The 16,751-nt window shown below is 59.3% G+C and overlaps 2 protein-coding genes across 33 annotated transcripts in view; one reads left to right on the forward strand and one right to left on the reverse strand.

Annotated features, from left to right (window-relative positions):
• The first annotated feature begins 276 nt into the window (after positions 1–276).
• Positions 277–13,818, forward strand: ETNK2 (ethanolamine kinase 2). Of its 3 annotated transcripts, none has more exons than XR_007780126.1 (9): positions 277–489; positions 5,400–5,659; positions 6,616–6,753; positions 8,404–8,546; positions 9,592–9,675; positions 10,741–10,910; positions 11,479–11,552; positions 12,435–13,342; positions 13,405–13,818. XR_007780126.1 is itself a non-coding variant. In XM_050985146.1 (8 exons), the coding sequence occupies exons 1-8, from the start codon at positions 277–279 to the stop codon at positions 12,505–12,507; spliced, it is 1,155 nt and encodes a 384-aa protein (XP_050841103.1). In that variant the 3' UTR covers positions 12,508–13,818. The 3 variants fall into 3 exon arrangements, 1 of the variants encoding a protein (XP_050841103.1); XR_007780127.1 differs by having other exon boundaries at positions 13,465–13,818; XM_050985146.1 differs by having other exon boundaries at positions 12,435–13,818.
• The window catches only part of SOX13 (SRY-box transcription factor 13), a 36,878-nt gene continuing 33,815 nt past the window's right edge, over positions 13,689–16,751 (reverse strand). For 6 of the 30 annotated variants that reach the window (XM_050985118.1, XM_050985119.1, XM_050985145.1 and 3 more), the window contains 2 exons: positions 14,758–16,024; positions 13,689–14,599 (listed from right to left, as the gene is read on the reverse strand). In XM_050985118.1, the coding sequence (XP_050841075.1) occupies positions 15,751–16,024 (274 nt within the window). In that variant the 3' untranslated portion in view covers positions 13,689–14,599; positions 14,758–15,750. Of the gene's footprint in view, positions 16,025–16,751 lie in introns of all 30 variants that reach the window. The other 24 variants (XM_050985139.1, XM_050985138.1, XM_050985132.1 and 21 more) reach the window with 24 other exon arrangements.

The following is a 16,751-nucleotide window of genomic DNA, read 5'->3' on the forward strand; positions in this document are numbered from 1 at the left end:
TGTGCGGGGGGTGCGGGTCCCTCCCTGCCAGGGATGCCGGTGCCGGTAGGATGCGGATCCCTGCCCGCAGTGCCGGTGCCGGTAGGATGCGGATCCCTGCCCCCCGTGCCGGTGCCGGTAGGATGCGGATCCCCTGCCCCCCGTGCCGGTGCCGGTGCCGGTGCGGGCGCTGCCGCCGCTGCCGGGGAGGCGGGCGGGAGGCGGGCCGGTGACTCATGGCTTCCCAACGGCGGCGGCTCCTCCCCGCGGCCGCCGGCCCCGCGCAGCCCCCGGCACATGGGCCGCGGCTCCGGCAGCGCGGAGCTGGCCATGGCCGCACCGCCCGCCCGCTGCCCCGACTGTCCGGGGCCGGAGCGGGGGGGCGGCGGCGGGACCCCCGCCGTGCCACACCTCGGCATTGCGGTGGACGAGGGGGACGTGCTGCCCGGGGCGCTGCGGATCGTGAGGCGGCTGAGACCCGCCTGGGAGCCGGCCACGGTGAAGACCAAGGTACGGCGGGGATCCTGAGCCGGCAGCCCGCGAACCGGCGGCCGCTCTCACCGGGGATCGCCCGCTGGGGCTGCGGAGCCCGGCTGGGGGGCGGGTGAGGGGTTCTGGGGTCTGTCTGAGCGGGCTGCGGTGCTCACCCCGGCGGGGTGTGGGGGCAGCTCAAGGGGGGCTGAGGGGCTCAGCCTGGGGGCTATAGGGTCTGTTCTAGGGGGGCTGTGGGGCTCAGTCTGGGGGCTATAGGGGGGTTCTGTAGGGTTTAACCCGGGGGACTCCTGGATCTGTCCGAGGGATGTGGGGCTCACGCAAGGGGCGCCGTGGGGTTCACCATGGGGGGCTGTAGGACCTGCCCCAGAGGATGTGACACCCCGTACCCCCACCCCTGGGTCTTCCCTCTGCGCCCAGAGCATGACCGAAGGTTCATCAGCTATGCAAAGCTATGACACCCCCATCGCACCCCCCTCCCACACGAGGTTTAGAGACCCCTGGGGTGGTCACCGAGCGGTGGCCGTGGGTACAAAAGTGTCCCCAGGCTGGCTGCCGAGGGGTGCCCGCAGGAGCGGCCGCTCCCGGGAGCCGCTCTTGTTTGGGATATTTGTTGGCTCCCGCATTTCCTGGGGCTGCGTGGGCTGAGCCCCAGCTCAGGTGGGAGCTGGACACCAGTCCCGGGCTCCTGGCACGGGACAGGGCTCGGCTGTGCGGGGCTGCCAGGGCATTACTGGGAGAGCTGGACTGGCGTGGGAATCGCTCCGGCCAGGGCTGCGGTGACACAGGCTGGTGGCGCCGGTGCCCTCGGCTGTGCCCTGGCGCTGGGCACCGGAGCGTGGAGGGGCTGGGACTGCGTGCACTTAAATGTCTGCACGTGAGCGAGTGTCCCCTCCGAAGGCACACTCTTCCCGTCATTAAAAATGTATTAATAGCCAAGTGTAATGAAATACAAGAAGCTGCAGGAAAAGCCATCTGAAAGGGCAGATGGCAGCGGGCAGGAAGCTGGGAGTTGGAGTTTGCCGGGGCAGGAAATGTCTCGCTCTGTTCGCAGAGCTCGGTGGTTGTGGAGGGACCCCGGCTCTGCGGTATCCAGGCTCCGCAGGGGTCAGTGTTCCGCAGCAGCTCGGGTGTGCGGGCGTGTGTTTTTAATTTAAAAAAAGAAAGGGAAAAAAAAAAAAACCCCACTCAGGAGTTGAGGGAAAACCCTCCAGTCGTGTTTCCCTCGGTTGCTTTCCCTCCTCCCGCGTTTCCCCTCGCAGGAGCCGCTTGGGATGGGATGGAGCGGTCCAGGGGCCTCAGCTGGTTCCCATTAGTGATCCCATTCCCTGCCCGGTGCCCTGGAACGCTGCCCCATTCCCAGCACCTCGAGGGGGCTGTACCAGGCTGTGCCGGTGGCTCGGGAAAATCTCCCGGAGCTCAGGAACGCGGCAAGAAGGATCTGGGAGCTTGGGCTGCCCTGCCGTGTGCTCCCGGTTGTGCTCGCTTCCCAGAGCTCCTGCTCCTCATCCTCGAGGAATGTCCGTGCAGCTGAGTCAACCCCCCACAGCCCCAGGGAAGCACAAACTCATCCATCCATCCATCCATCCATCCATCCATCCATCCATGGATTCCATCCTTCCATTCATCCCTCCATCCATGGATTCTATCCCTCCATCCATGGATTCCATCCTCCATCCATGGATTCCATCCTTCCATTCATCCCTCCATTCATGGATTCCATCCCTCCATCCATGGATTCCATCCTCCATCCATGGATTCCATCCTTCCATCCATCCCTCCATTCATGGATTCCATCCCTCCATCCATGGATTTCATCCCTCCATCCCTCCATTTATGGATTCCATCCCTCCATCCATGGATTCCATCCCTCCATCCCTCCATCCATGGATTTCATCCCTCCATCCCTCCATTCATGGATTCCATCCCTCCATCCATGGATTCCATCCCTCCATCCCTCCATCCATGGATTCCATCCCTCCATCCCTCCATCCATGAATTCCATCCCTCCATCCCTCAGCCGAAGCCATGCGAGGTTGCCGTGCAGGGTTGGACGTTTTTAGCCCAGATTTGGTGACAAGTCGCCCTGCTGGTGGCCAGCCCAGGCTGGGGGTGCTGAGGCAGCAGCACAGGTGGCGTTTTGGGAATGCTGAGGGATTCTCCTGGCAGGTGAAGCAGCAGCAGTTGGATTTTGCTGCCTCACCCCAGCGCTTTGGCACAGGACTCGCTTTGCGTTTAATCCCTGCAAAGTTCATGGAGTGTCACTCCTCCCCTCTGTCCCTGCTGTCACCTGGCTGCAGGAGGGAAGGATTTGGGGTGGCTGCAGCCTGGATCCAAAGGGAACAGCACCGGGCAGCCACTGCCACCCTTGGGAGCCACCCCCAAACCCAGCGAGTCCCTGCAGGTCACCCAGGAGCCACGTGTGCCTCTCCCGAGTCGGTGGCCTGGAATTCAGGGGGGATAAGGCTCAATAATCCCATTAAACCTGCTGGAAAGGGCTGCCCAGGCTGTGGGGAAACAGCAAAACAAAACAGCACCGAGGATTTCCCTCCATGTGGAGCCGCTCACCTGCGGCCGACCCACACGGTGACACCTGCATGGATGGGATGTGACACCTCTGCTGCCTGAATTTCCAACCTCTGGGGCCTGGCAGGACAAGAGGAGGAAAGAGCTGAGCCCCAGGGTGAAACCCAGATTATCAGCTCGGGGAAAAGCAGCTTGAGAAGGCTCGGCCGCAGCTGAGGGGCAGCACCCCTGAGGATGGGGCAGCGGCCTCGCCCTGCTCACCCCAAATCCAGCTGTGGAATGGGGGTATCCAGCTGTGGAATGGGGGTGTCAGCCCTGTCTGCCTTGGAGGGTCTCATTCCAGTGCCTGGAGTCTCCCCTGGGAGGCTGCTGAGGGAGCCCTATATATAGGAAGCCTATAGGGGAGCGTGGGTTGCTGAGTGGGATGTCTAAAATTATCCGTCCCATCCCTGAGCTGCACGGCTGCCGGAGCAGGAGCCCTCTCCCCCCTCCTGCTCCAGCTCCTCGATCCCACAGGGGTGAGGGGATCGTTCCCATGGAGAGCCACAGCACACCAGAGTGCCCAGTTTGGAGCTGGCACTCTTGGGGGGCAATGGGACAGGTGTTTGCTGTGGGGTGACAGAGGCCTAAATCCTCCCAGTGCCCCAGAGGTGCCTGAAATCCCGGTGGGATGAGGGAATCCATGGGAGGCACGGAGTGCCCAGCTTGGAGCTGAACATCCCACAGCGTGGGGGGCAATGGGACAGGGGTTTCTTGTGGGGTGACAGAGCCCCAAACCCCCTCAATGCCCTGGAAATGCCCAAAATCCTGGCAGGATGAGGGAATCAATTCCAGAGGGAGCTGCAGCACTGCGGAGCTGGCACAGGGACAATGGGACAGGGAATTCCTGTGGGGTGACACATCCCCAAACCCCCTCAATGCCCAGGAAGTGCCCAGAATCCCAGTGGGATGAAGGAATCATTCCCATGGCGACCCGCAGCACCCCGGAGTGCCCAGCTTGGAGCTGGCACAGGGGACAATGGCGGTGATTTCCCACGGAGTGACACGTCCCTAAATCCCCTCAGTGCCCCGGAGGTTCCCAAAATCTTGGCAGGATGAAGGAATCCTGTCCAGTGGCAGCCACAGCACCCCGGGGCTGGCACGGGGACAATGGGACAGGAGTTTTCTATAAGGTGACATGTCCCCAAACCCCCTCGGGTGTCCCGGAGGTGCCCAAAATCTTGGCAGGAGGAAGGAATCCTGTCCAGTGGCAGCCACAGCACCCCGGGGCTGGCACGGGGACAATGGGACAGGAGTTTTCTATAGGGTGACATGTCCCCAAACCCCCCCGGGTGTCCCGGAGGTGCCCAAATCCCGGCGGGATGGGGCGCGGAGCCCGGCGCGGGCGGCAGCAGCAGCAGCCCCGGCATGTGCGCGGGCAGGCGGCCAAGGCGGAGCTCCGGGAGAACAAAACTCCCTTTCCATCTGCGAGGAGCCATCAGAGCGGTGACACGAGATGTCCCCAGCAGCGACATCCCCGCCTATCAGCGCCCCGGCCCGCGGGGAGGGTCGGAGGAGGGGATGGGGGTGGTGGTGGTGTTTGCTCCGGCCTTGTTTTCAGCCCCGTTGAGTGGTTTATTTATTTATTATTTTTTTTAATTTCGTGCCAATTGAGGCTGATTCCCTCCCCACCCACCCTCCCCCGGCGAGACGTTCCTGGGGCTGCTCCTGTGCCAAGCCTGCTGGTGGCACATCTGGCCTGAGCTGCTCCTGAGATATCCCTGAGCTGTTCCAGGTGAAAAATTAGAGAATTTTCAGGATTTCCACCCAAACCACCACCTCTGCCTGCAGAGGTGTCCCTGAGTTGTTCCTGTTATGTTCCTGAGCTGTTCCAGGTGGAAAATTAGAGGATTTTCACCCAAACCACCACGTCTGTCTGCAGAGCTGTTCCCGAGCTCTTCCTGAGCTCCCAGGAGAAAAATAACAGGATTTTCACCCAAACCACCACCTCTGCCTGCAGAAGTGTTTCTGGGCTGTTCCAGGTGGAAAATAACAGGATTTCCACCCAAACCACCACTTCTGCCTGCAGAGCTGCTCCTGAGATATCCCTGAGCTCCCAGGTGAAATTAGTAGGATTTTCACCCAAACCACCACGTCTGTCTGCAGAGCTGTTCCTGAGCTCTTCCTGAGCTCCCAGGTGAAAAATAACAGGATTTTCACCCAAACCACCCCTTGTGCCAGCAGAGCCCTGAGCCTCAGCCCTCCCAAACTCACCTCCCTCCCCCAGGAGTTTTCCTGGCTGCGCTGCCTCGCTCCTTTTCCTCCTTCTTGCCATTCCCACGAGCTTTTCCCGCTGGGTTCCCCCACTGCCAGCCTCGCCCGGGTGTCACCCCCGCCGTGTCTGTCTGTCTGTCCCCACCCAGCTCTTCACCGATGGCATCACCAACAAGCTGGTGGCCTGCTACACGGACGAGGGCATGGCAGACGCGCTGCTGGTGCGGGTGTACGGCAGGAAAACCGAGCTGCTGGTGGACAGGGAGACGGAGCTGAGGAATTTCCAGGTGCTCCGAGCCCACGGCTGCGCCCCCGAGCTCTACTGCGCCTTCCAGAACGGGCTCTGCTACCAATTCCTGCCGGGAATCGCCCTGGGACCTGACCACGTGAGGGATCCCCACATCTTCAGGTGTGTGGGGTGTTCTGCTGGGAGCTGGGGGTTCCCTCCTAGTTTTTTTTCCGGTTTTTTAGGGATTTGTTTTGTGTTTTCAGCTCTTCCCTGACTGCCGTGGGTGGGGGTCACTGGAATGCCCATTCCTGGGGGAAATGGGGGTTGGGGGTGAATGGGTCAAACTGCAGCCAGAGATGTCAAAATTACCAAATTTCCAATTTTTATCAGGTTTTGGTGAAGAGAGGTTTGCTGGGAAGCTGGAAGTAAAGTTTCCTGGGAAGATGGAATTAAGGTTCCCTGGGAAGTTGGAGTTAAGGTTCTCTGGGAAGCTGGAATTAAAGTTTCTTGGGAATTTGGAATTAGGGTTCTCTGGGAAGCTGGAACTAAAGTTTCTTGGGAAGCTGGAATTAAGGTTCTTGGGAAGTTGGAATTAAGGTTCTCTGGGAAGCTGGAATTAAAGTTTCTTGGGAAGTTGGAATTCAGGTCTCTGGGAAGTTGGAATTGAGGTTCTCTGGGAAGCTGGAATTAAAATTTCCTGGGAAATTGGAATTAAAGTTTCCTGGGAATTTGGAATTAAGGTTCTCTGGGAAGTTGGAATTAAAGTTTCCTGGGAAGCTGGAATTAGTTTCTTAGGAAACTGGAATTAAGGTTCTCTGGGAAGATGGAATTAAGTTTCTCTGGGAAGTTGGAATTAAAGTTTCTTGGGAAGTTGGAATTAAAGCTTCCTGGGAAGCTGGAATTCCTCGGGAAGCAGAGTTTAGGCCTGAATTTTCCCTGAAAATGACAATTCTGAAACGCTTCCGAGGCCGATCCCTGACATGGAATGAGGGCTCAGCTGTGCTTACCCTGTGTTTTAAGCAGGATTTTCAGGGAATCCCCCTGAAGACACCCCCAAATCTCTTCGGGGGATTTTGCAGGGGGGGATTTGGAGGATTTGGGATCATCCCTCACCTTTCTCCTGTGCTCCATGCCAGGCTGGTGGCCCGGGAGATGGCCCGAGTCCACGCCATCCACGCCAACGGGAGCCTGCCCAGGCCCATCCTGTGGCAGAAGCTGCACAAATACCTCAGCCTGGTGAAGACAGAGCTCAGCCCAAAGGTATCCAACGCCAGGTAAAGGCAGAGGGACCCCACAGAGCCAGGCTCTGCCTCGGGCACCCCCTGCCCACCCTCCGGGGCCGAGGTTCCCAGGCAAAGCCTCTGCCAGGATCTGGGGCTGGATTTGGGGCTGGATCCCTCTCAGAGCCCCTGGAGCAGCTCCAGCCCCTTCCTGCTGCCACTTTGGGGGTGGATTTCAGCTTTTTTGGAGCTCTGGGATGTGTCTGTGCAGGATCGAGCTGGAGGCACAGCCTCCCACTGCTGGAACAATCCTCCTCCTCCTCCTCCCGGGAGGATCAGCCCTGCTGAGCTGACGATGAACCCTAGAAATTAAACCACACAATTCTCACTTCCAACCAAACCCATCCCGCTTTTTGGGGCGGCTGGTTTGGCCCGGCAGGTGAGAGTTGGGGTGTCCGGGAAGGATCGGGGCAGCCCCAAGAGGCTCAGGAGGTGAACGACCCCCGGGCAGGGCAATCATTAACCCGCGGCAGGAGCCAGCCGGGCTTTTCTCAGCCCCGGGCAGACTTTACCCACCCTGCACCTTCCTCGCGGCCAATTAGGCAATAATTAACGAGCTCTCTTCTTGGAACCTCTGCTGAGGTTACCAGAGTCCAAAACATCCCCGGAGTGCTCGGGGAGAGAGAGCTGGGGGGATTTGGGGGGGGGGGGGGGGGGGGGTTTTGAGGTGGGGTGGGTGCCTGGCTACCAAACCTGGTCCCCTGCCCAAAACCAGCCTGGTTACCCCGCCTTGTGCCATTAGTGGGGTCGTTTGTAAGGCAAGAGGGGGAAATTCTGTCCCCTGAGCCCCCAGGAAAGCGCTGGAAGTCAGGGAAGAGAAATTCTGCCCCCTGAGCCCCAAGGGAAGTGCTGGAAACTGGGGAAATTCTGGGATTTGGGGAAATTCTGCCCCTGAGCCTTCAGGGAAACTCTGAAAGTCAGGGAAGAGCAATTCTGCTCCTGAGCCCCAAGGGAAATTCTGGAAGTTGGGGAAATTCTGCCCCTGAGCCCCCAGGGAAGCTCTGGAAGTTGGGGAAATTCTGGAAATTGGGGAAATTCTGCCCCTGAGCCTCCAGGGAAATGCTGGAAGTTGGGGAAATTCTGCCCCTGAGCCTCCAAGGAAGCTCTGGAAGTCAGGGAAGAGCAATTCTGCCCCTGAGCCTCCAGGGAATCTCTGGAATTTGGGGAAATTCTGCTCCTGTGACCGCAGGGAAGTGCTGGAAGTGGGGGAAATTCTGGAAATGGGAGAAATTCTGGAAGTGGAGGAAATTCTGCCTCTGAGCCTCCAGGGAATCTCTGGAATTTGGGGAAATTCTGCTCCTGTGACCGCAGGGAAGTGCTGGAAGGGGGAAATTCTGGAAATGGGGGAAATTCTGGAAGTGGAGGAAATTCTGGAAGTTGTGGAAATTCTGGAAGTGGAGGAAATTCTGCCCCTGAGCCCCCAGGGAATCTCTGGAATTTGGGGAAATTCTGCTCCTGTGACCGCAGGGAAGTGCTGGAAGTTGGGGAAATTCTGGAAATGGGGGAGATTCTGGAAGTGGAGGCAATTCTGCCCCTGAGCCCCCAGGGAAGCACTGGAAACCGGGTAAACGCCACGGCCGAGCCCCAGGGCGTCTCCCCGGGGGCAGCAGCGATGCCACCCTGTCCCTTTTGTCCCCTTTTCAGCCTCCCGCGGGACGTGCCCGGCCCCGAGGCGCTGGAGCAGGAGCTGGCCTGGATGGAGGAGACGCTGTCGCAGCTGGGCTCGCCCGTGGTGCTGTGTCACAACGACCTCCTGTGCAAGAACATCATCTACGACAGGACACGAGGTGGGCGCGCCCGGGGGTGGCCCTGGGCGGTGTCACTGTCACTGTCACTGTGGCCCCGGGCCGTGTCACTCTCACTCAGGGCTACAGACCCAAATCTGACTCCTAAATGGGTTCGGGACGGACACGTTTTTATATTTTAATATTAATTGTTAAACTGATATCGTTCTATTGTCTACATTGATTTCATCCAAGCACGGATTTTGTAATTTCCATCAAACTCCCCCAAAATAATTTCTTATGATTCTTGTTCCAATCAAACAATAATTATATCTAATTATCAAACAATCATTGCATTTAACAATCAGATCATTTATCATATTTATATATCATATTTATACATAATATATATATTTTATATATATACACATCATATTTATACATATTTATGCATCATATTTATATATTCTATTTATATATTCTATTTATACAGCATATTTATACATAATATTTATATATAATATCTATATATCATATTTCCATATAATATTTATATATCATCTTTATACATCATATTTATACATTATATTTTATACATCATATCTATATATTATATTTATACATTATATTTATACATTATATTTATACATAATATTTATACATTATATTTATAAATCATATTTACATCATGTTTATACATCATATTTATGCATAATATTTATATATTATATTTATACATCATATTTATACATTACATTTATACATCATTTTTACATATCATAATTATATTATAAATATTGCCATATTTAAATATTAAATATAAAAATTTCATTTTAATTACTTTATATATTATATTATTAATAGTATTTATCATATCTTTCATACAATATTATCATATTTTCATCTATAATTTATCATATCATACAATAATTTCATTTCTCATAGTCACTAAATTATAATGCAGGTGCAGTTTCGCACCATCCAGTAAAACCCAACATTTCCCCCACCTTTCTTTCCAATTCCCGGGAGGATCCCAGGATTTCTGAGACATTTTCTCCCCAGGCTGTGTCCCCTCTGTCCCCACCCCTGACAGTTTCTGTCCCCTCAGAGCGCGTGCGCTTCATCGACTACGAGTACACGGGCTGCAACTACCAGGCCTTCGACATCGGCAACCACTTCAACGAGTTCGCAGGTGGGGACGGCCTGGGGACCCCCAGAGCCCCCGGCCCAGGGACCCCCAGAGCCCCCCAGCCCAGGGACCCCCAGAGCCCCCCAGCCCTGCCCCGGGGACCCCCAGAGCCCCCCAGCCCTGCCCCGGGGACCCCCAGAGCCCCCCAGCCCTGACCCGGTTACCCCCAGAGCCCCCGGCCCAGGGACCCCCAGAGCCCCCCAGCCCTGGCCCAGGGACCCCCAGAGCACCCCAGCCTGGGGACCCCCAGAGCCCCCCAGCTCCGGCCCTGGGGGGCCCCAAAACTGGCATGGAGGAGGGAGTGGTCCCCAGTTCCATACTGGGAAACGGGGTGTCCCTAATACAGGGAATTCCATGTCCTATACTGGGAAATGGGGTGTCCCTGTTACTGGGAATTCCATGTCCCATACTGGAAATGAGGTGTCCTTGTCACTGGCATGGAGGAGGGAGGGGTCCCCAGTTCCATACTGGGAAACGGGGTGTTCCTGTTACTGGGAATTCCACATCCCATACTGGAAATGAGGTGTCCCTGTTACTGGAATGGAGGAGGGAGGGGTCCCCAGTCCCATACTGGGAAACGGGGTGTCCCTGTTACTGGGAATTCCATGTCCCATACTGGGAAATGGGGTGCCCTGTTACTGGGAATTCCATGTCCCATGTTGGGAAATGGGGTGTCCTTGTCACTGGGATGGAGGAGGGCGTTGTCCCCAGTCCCAGGGTGGGAAATGGGGCTGTCCTGGTGTCCCCTGATCCCTGAGGATGGAGGAGAGAGTTGAATCCCCAACCCCACGATGGCAACCGGGGTCTCCCCATCCCTGGGGGTGGAGGAGGGAGCTGCACCCCAAATCCCACACAGGAAACGGGGCTGCCCATGGTCACAGCGGGGTCTCTGCTGCTCTTGGGCACCCGGATGCCCCCGGGGTGCCAGTCCTGCCTCCTCACCCCGAGGCCCAGCAGCTGCTCCTGGGTCTGTGCCTGGCTGGGGTTGTGCTCTCCTCACTTTGCCGTGGAGAACCCACCCCCTCCCTGTCCCCACCGTGTCCCCACCGTGTCCCCCTGTCCCCCCAGGTGTGAAGGAGGTGGATTATGGCCTCTACCCCAGCAAGGAGACGCAGCTGCAGTGGCTGCACTCCTACCTGCAGGCCTACAAGGAGCTCACCCAGGGCCAGCCAGGTGACAGCCAGGTGTCCCAGGAGGAGCTGGAGACCCTCTACGTGCAAGTGAACAAGTTCTCCTTGGTCAGTGAGGAGGAGGAAGGAGAAAAAAAACACAACCCAGGGGATGAGGGAGGGAGGGAGAGAGGGAGGGAGTTCTGCTCTGCTCTTCGGCCTTCCAGCTGACCTGGCCAGCCTGAGGGCTTGGGGACATCGGGGACAGGCTGTGCCACAGGGCCAGGCTGAGCCCCCGGGCAAGGTCACGGGGGTGTGTTGGGGACAGCTGTGCCAGACAGGGCAGCCTTGGGCAGCCCTTCAGAGGGGTCAGGCACGGCTGGAGTGAGGAAATCCTCTTTGCTGCCTGCCAGGGGCGGCTCCAGCCGATTTTCTGGGAATTTCGGGTGAAATATTCCCTGTTTTCCCTCCTGCAGCTGCCAGGAGGGCAGCACAGGGTGGGCACAGGGTGGGCACCCCATGTTCAGCACCCTCCCTGCTGCCACCCCTCGCTCCAGCTCCAGCCAGGAGCAGCCTCTGGAGGGCACAAAAATCCCGCGGTGGCTCCGTGCCCTGTCCTTGTCACAGCCCTGGGGACTTGGGCGTGGGGGTTTCTGTCCCCGTGGCCATTCCCTGATCCTTGCTCTGCCCCTTGCAGGCGTCCCATTTCTTCTGGGCCTGCTGGGGCCTGATCCAGGACAAATATTCCACCATAGACTTTAATTTCTTAAGGTGAGTGACCACGGGCTGCTCCCGGGGAAAGGGGCAGGGAGGGTCCTGAGGAGGGTCCCGGGGAAGATCCCAGAAAGATCCCAGTAATCCCTGGGGAATATCCTGGCAATCCCTGGGTCCCAGTGGTCCCTGGGGAGGGTCCTGGGGAGGATCCCGGAGAAGATCCCAGTAATCCCTGGGGAATATCCTGGCAATCCCTGGGGAGGATCCTGGAGAGGGTCCCAGTGGTCCCTGGGGAGGATCCTGGCAATTCCTGGGGAGAATCCTGTCGGTCCCAGGGGAGGATCCTGGGGAGGATCTCTGGGAGGGTCCTGGGGAGGATCCCAGAGAAGATCCCAGTAATCCCTGGAGAATATCCTGGTGATCCCTGGGGAGGATCCTGGAGAGGGTCCCAGTGGTCTCTGGGGAGGGTCCTGGGGAAGATCCCAGGGAAGATCCTGGTGGTCCCTGGGGAGGATCTCAGCTGTCCCTGGGGAGGATCCTGGGGAAGATCCCAGTGTTTCCTGGGGAGAATCTCAGGGAGGATCCCAGGGAAGATCCTGGCAGTCCCCAGGGAGGATCCCAGTGATCCCTGGGAGAGATCCCAGGGAGAATCCTGGGGAAGATCCCAGTGGTCCCTTGGGTGATCCTAGGGAAGATTCTGGGGAGGATCCTGGTGGTCCCTGGGGAGGATCCCAGGGAGGATCCCGGGGAAGATCCCAGCTCTCCCTGGGGAGGATCCCAGGGAGGATCCCGGGGAAGATCCCAGCTCTCCCTGGGGAGGATCCTGGGGAAGATCCCAGCTCTCCCTGGAGAGGATCCCAGCGATCCCAAGGGACAATCTGGGCCATGCCAAGGGACACGAGTGGCTCATAGCCATCCCCCCTCTCTCTCTCTTGGCAGATATGCAAAGTTAAGGTTTAAACAGTACTTCAAGATGAAGCCAGTGGTCACAGCCCTGCAGGTCCCCAAGTAGGGGCCACCCCGAGCTCTCCTGTCCTGGCCGTGCCCTCGTGCCCCCCTCGCCCGGCCCAGCCGCGGTGCCAAGGGGGACAAGAGGAGCCCTGGCCCGGCCACCACCGCTCCCAGGAGAGCCCGGCCACCTCTGAGACAGGACCATGAGATGCTGGAGAGGACCAGGGCCCCGGCGAGGCCCCAGCCCAGGGCAGGAAGCTTCACCACCGCCTTAAACCGAGCCCCGGTGCCCGGCAGGTCCGTGCCCCGCTGGCACTGCTGCTGCTGCCTGGCACTGTCCCCTCCCCCTGCGCTGGCCCCGAGGGGGACACGGGGTCACCTCGGCCGCTCAGGGCCCCCAGAGCCGCCCCACTTTGGTCACTTTGGCTGCCTCACTGCCCCCTCCTGCCCTGCTGGGTGCCACCCCCAAAGCAGCGCTGTCCCAGGTCCCTGCTGGACCCGGGGACAGGACCCTTGTCCCCGAGGGGTGGCAGCTGTGGGCAGAGGGGCAGGGCCAGCCCTGAGCCTCTGGCACCAGTGGGGTGCTGCTGGTGGGCACGGGGTGCCCGCCCCCCATGTGGGGTGTCCCCACAGCTGCCCCTGCCTGTCCCCACTGTCCCCTTGGCTCAGAGGCTTCCCCCCCGCCCCCAGCTCTGTCCTCAGGGTCAGGGGGGTCCGGGGACATCCAGGGGGGTCTGTCCTGCCTGTCCCCACCCCTGGCAGAAGGTGGCACAGAGCTGCCCCCCCTCCAGGACCAGGCACAGCTTCACCCACCCCCCCCCCCAGCCCTGCTGAGCCCTGTCCAGCTCCTCGCAACAGTCAGGGCCCTGTGCCACCCCCCTGGCTGTGGGGACAAGGTGACTGTCCCTCCTCTGGGCACAGGGACCTCCTGTGCCACCCCCCTGGCTGTGGGGACAAGGTGACTGTCCCTTCTCTGGGCACAGGGACCTCCTGTGCCAGCCCTGACTGTGGGGACAAGGTGACTGTCCCTTTTCTGGGCACAGGGACCTCCCCCAGGTGGCCCCAGGGCTGCTGGCATGTCCGTGTTTGATTCAGTGGGAAATAAAAGCTGCTGGTAGCTGGAATTTGGGGCTGGAGCAGGGGCAGCCCCCCCACCCCCAGGCTCTGGGGGTGCTCCTGTCCCTTCTGTCCCCTGAGATGTCCCCACCCAACCCTCACCCCCACCCTGGTGAAGCCCAGGCCCCCCTCTCTGCTCCAAAAAGTCACTTTTATTGTGCCAAGGGCCAGGGGGAGGAAGGATTGTAAACAGGGATGTGAAATATACAGGTTAAGTTACTCGTGGTCTTATTAACAAAATAAAGCTCTATCTATATTTACAGTCTTTAAAAAACAAAATGAAACAACAACAAAAGGAAAAGAAATGGAAGAGAGACACAGGAAGAGCTGCAGCTGTGGGGAGGGGACACATCTGCTTCCAGTCCCTCTGCAGCACAGCCTGGCCCAGCCCTGGAGCTGGGACCCCTCCCCAGGGACCCCTGTCCTTCCCAGGGACCCCTGTCCCTCACTGGGGACCCCTTTCCATCCCCAGGGACCCCTGTCCCTCCCCAGGGAGTTGGGAATAAATAAAGCACTGACAAAGGGCAGGGGAGGGGCTGGAGGGATGTCCCCTGGGATAAAGGATGTCCCCACGGCAGTGTCCCCATGGCAGTGTCACTGGGGCAGTGTCCCCAGCATTGGAATGCTGGTGCTGCTGAGATTTGGATCCTCAGCCCGGCTTGGGGACAGAGGGACAAGGGGACAGAGGCTGGTGCCCACCTTGTGCAGCCTCGAGCCCAGGTGGCCGCGGCTCCTGCAGTGTCCCCAACGTGGTGACAGTTCACGCGGTGTCCCCAGCACAGTGGCAGTCCCCGCAGTGTCCCTGTCCTCGCACTGTCCCCAGCGCTGTCGCTGTCCCCGCGCTCGGGGCTGTTCCCGGCTCTGCCACACGGAGGTGCCAGAGCCCCGCGCACGGAGGGACAGCGGGGACACGGCCGGGGAGAGAGCGGCTGAGCACAGGGGGACGCGGCACACACACCTGGGCATGGCACACACACCTGGGCACTGCCACAGACACACCTGGGCATGGCACACACACCTGGGCATGGCACACACACCTGGACATGGCACACACACCTGGGCACTGCCACTCCGAGGGACACGGCACACTCACCTGGGCACTGCACAAACACCTGGGCACTGCCACAGACACACCTGGGCACTGCCACACACACCTGGGCATGGCACACACACCTGGGCACTGGCACAGACACACCTGGGCACTGCCACAGACACACCTGGGCATGGCACACACACCTGGGCATGGCACACACACCTGGGCACTGCCACAGACACACCTGGGCACTGCACAAACAGAGGGACACTGCACACTCACCTGGACACCACACACACACACCTGGGCACTGCCACACACCTGGACACGGCACACACACCTGGACACCTTGAGCTCTCACCTGGACTCTGCCCTGCCCAGCCCCTGGAACAGGCTCTGACCACACCAAACTCATTTTTCCTGATCACTCCTTTCCCCTCACAGCCGCTCCTTCCTCCTCCCTCCCTCTCACCCCGCAGGGCTCAGGTGCAGCCCGGCCTGCAGAGCCAGGTGCCCAGGGCCAGGCGGGCACATCCCGCCCGAGGGGCGCCTGGCAGGGCAGGAACAGCCCCCTCTTTATTCCCTAAGTGGGCCAGAGCTGCCGGCAGCACAAAGGGCCCCGAGGAGCCTCTGGCTGGGGCCGGGGCCAGGCTGGAGCTAAAATTGGCTCGGTGGGAATTCGCTGGCAGGCGCCAAAGAGCGAGCGGGAAGTGCGGAGGGGAGGTCACACCAGGATAGGGGAGGGACCAGTGTGTCCCTGTCCTGTGTCCCCATCCCATGTCCCTGTCCTGTGTCCCCATCCCATGTCCCTGTTCTGTGTCCCCACGCCGTGCCCAGCAGCGCAGCAGGTGAGGCTCTCCAGGACCTGCAGGTGCTGCAGGACTGGAGATGCTCTGGAGGTTCCCTGCAGCTCGACAGCCTCAGGTCCCCTCAGGGGTGACAGCGCCGCAGCCACAGCGCCACCAAATCGCCAGCCTGGCTGACCTCAGCTCCACGTGCCACCAAAGCAAGGCCAAGCCAGTCCTTGCCACCCAAAATCCCAGGTGCCCACCCTGGTGGGACCCTTCTACAAGTGGGCAGCTCCCCTGTGGCCGAGTGCCACCCCGCCGGGACACGCCTCGTGGTGACAGCCAGCCCTGCCACCCCCTGTGCCCCTCAGTCCGTCAGCACCACCAGCTCGCCGTCACTCTTGTCCTCGCCCTCCGAGTCCTCGTCCTCGCTGTAGCGGTACATGTCCCCCTCGGGCACCGAGTGCCCGTCGTCCCCGGCGTCGCCGTCCTTGAGGCTGCGGGTGTTGACGATGACGGGCATGGTGGGGTCCACGCCGCGGGGCAGGTAATGCTCCAGGAGGGGCGGGGGCAGCTGCACGCCCACCGGCCGTGGGTACAGCACGTCCGAGGAGCTGGGGGGCACCTGGCTGCCCTGCGGCCTGGGGGACATGGTGGGGGGGACAGGGCTCAGGGGGCTTCCCTCGGCCACCCCGAGGGGGGAGTTATGTGCAAGGTGGGTGGGCACCAACCCCATGGGCACCAGGTGGGCACCACTCATATCACCAGGTGAGCGTGAGCCCCCACCCATGTCACCAGGTGAACCCCACCCCATGGACACCAGGTGGGCACCAGGTGAGGCCCCACGCCAGCACTACCCCTCCGAGCCTGTGGGGCGCACAAGGTGTCCCTTATCAATTCCCCCTTATCAATTTCCCCTTACCAACCTCCCTTACCAATCCCTCTTATCAAGCCCCCTTATCAATTCCCCTTTACCAATCCCCCCTTACCAATCCCTCTTATCAATCTCCCTTATCAATCCCCCTTACCAATCCTCCTTTATCTATCCCCCTTACCAATCCCCCCCACTACCAACCCCCCATTACCAATCCCCTTATCAATCCCCTTATCAATTACCCTATCAAGTAGCCCTGCCTGGCATCCTGGCACTGGTTCCTCATCAATCCCCCATTACCAATCCCCCTTACCAATCCCCCTTTACCAATCCCCTTATCAATCCCCCTTACCAATCCCCCTTACCAATCCCCATCATCAACCCCCATTACCAATCCCCTTATCAATCCCCTTATCAATTACCCTATCAAGTAGCCCTGCCTGGCATCCTGGCACTGGTTCCTCATCAACCCCCATTACCAAATCCCCCTTTAC

Source organism: Serinus canaria, chromosome 26 (genome assembly GCF_022539315.1).
Source record: "Serinus canaria isolate serCan28SL12 chromosome 26, serCan2020, whole genome shotgun sequence".
NCBI lineage: Eukaryota > Metazoa > Chordata > Aves > Passeriformes > Fringillidae > Serinus > Serinus canaria.

Coding starts and splice junctions, on each gene's coding strand:
- ETNK2 (XM_050985146.1), top strand. CDS start 277: ATGGGCCGCGGCTCCGGCAGCGCGGAGCTGGCCATGGCCGCACCGCCC. Junction 490..5,399: donor CGGCCACGGTGAAGACCAAG/GTACGGCGGGGA, acceptor GTCCCCACCCAG/CTCTTCACCGATGGCATCAC. Junction 6,754..8,403: donor CCAAAGGTATCCAACGCCAG/GTAAAGGCAGAG, acceptor TCCCCTTTTCAG/CCTCCCGCGGGACGTGCCCG.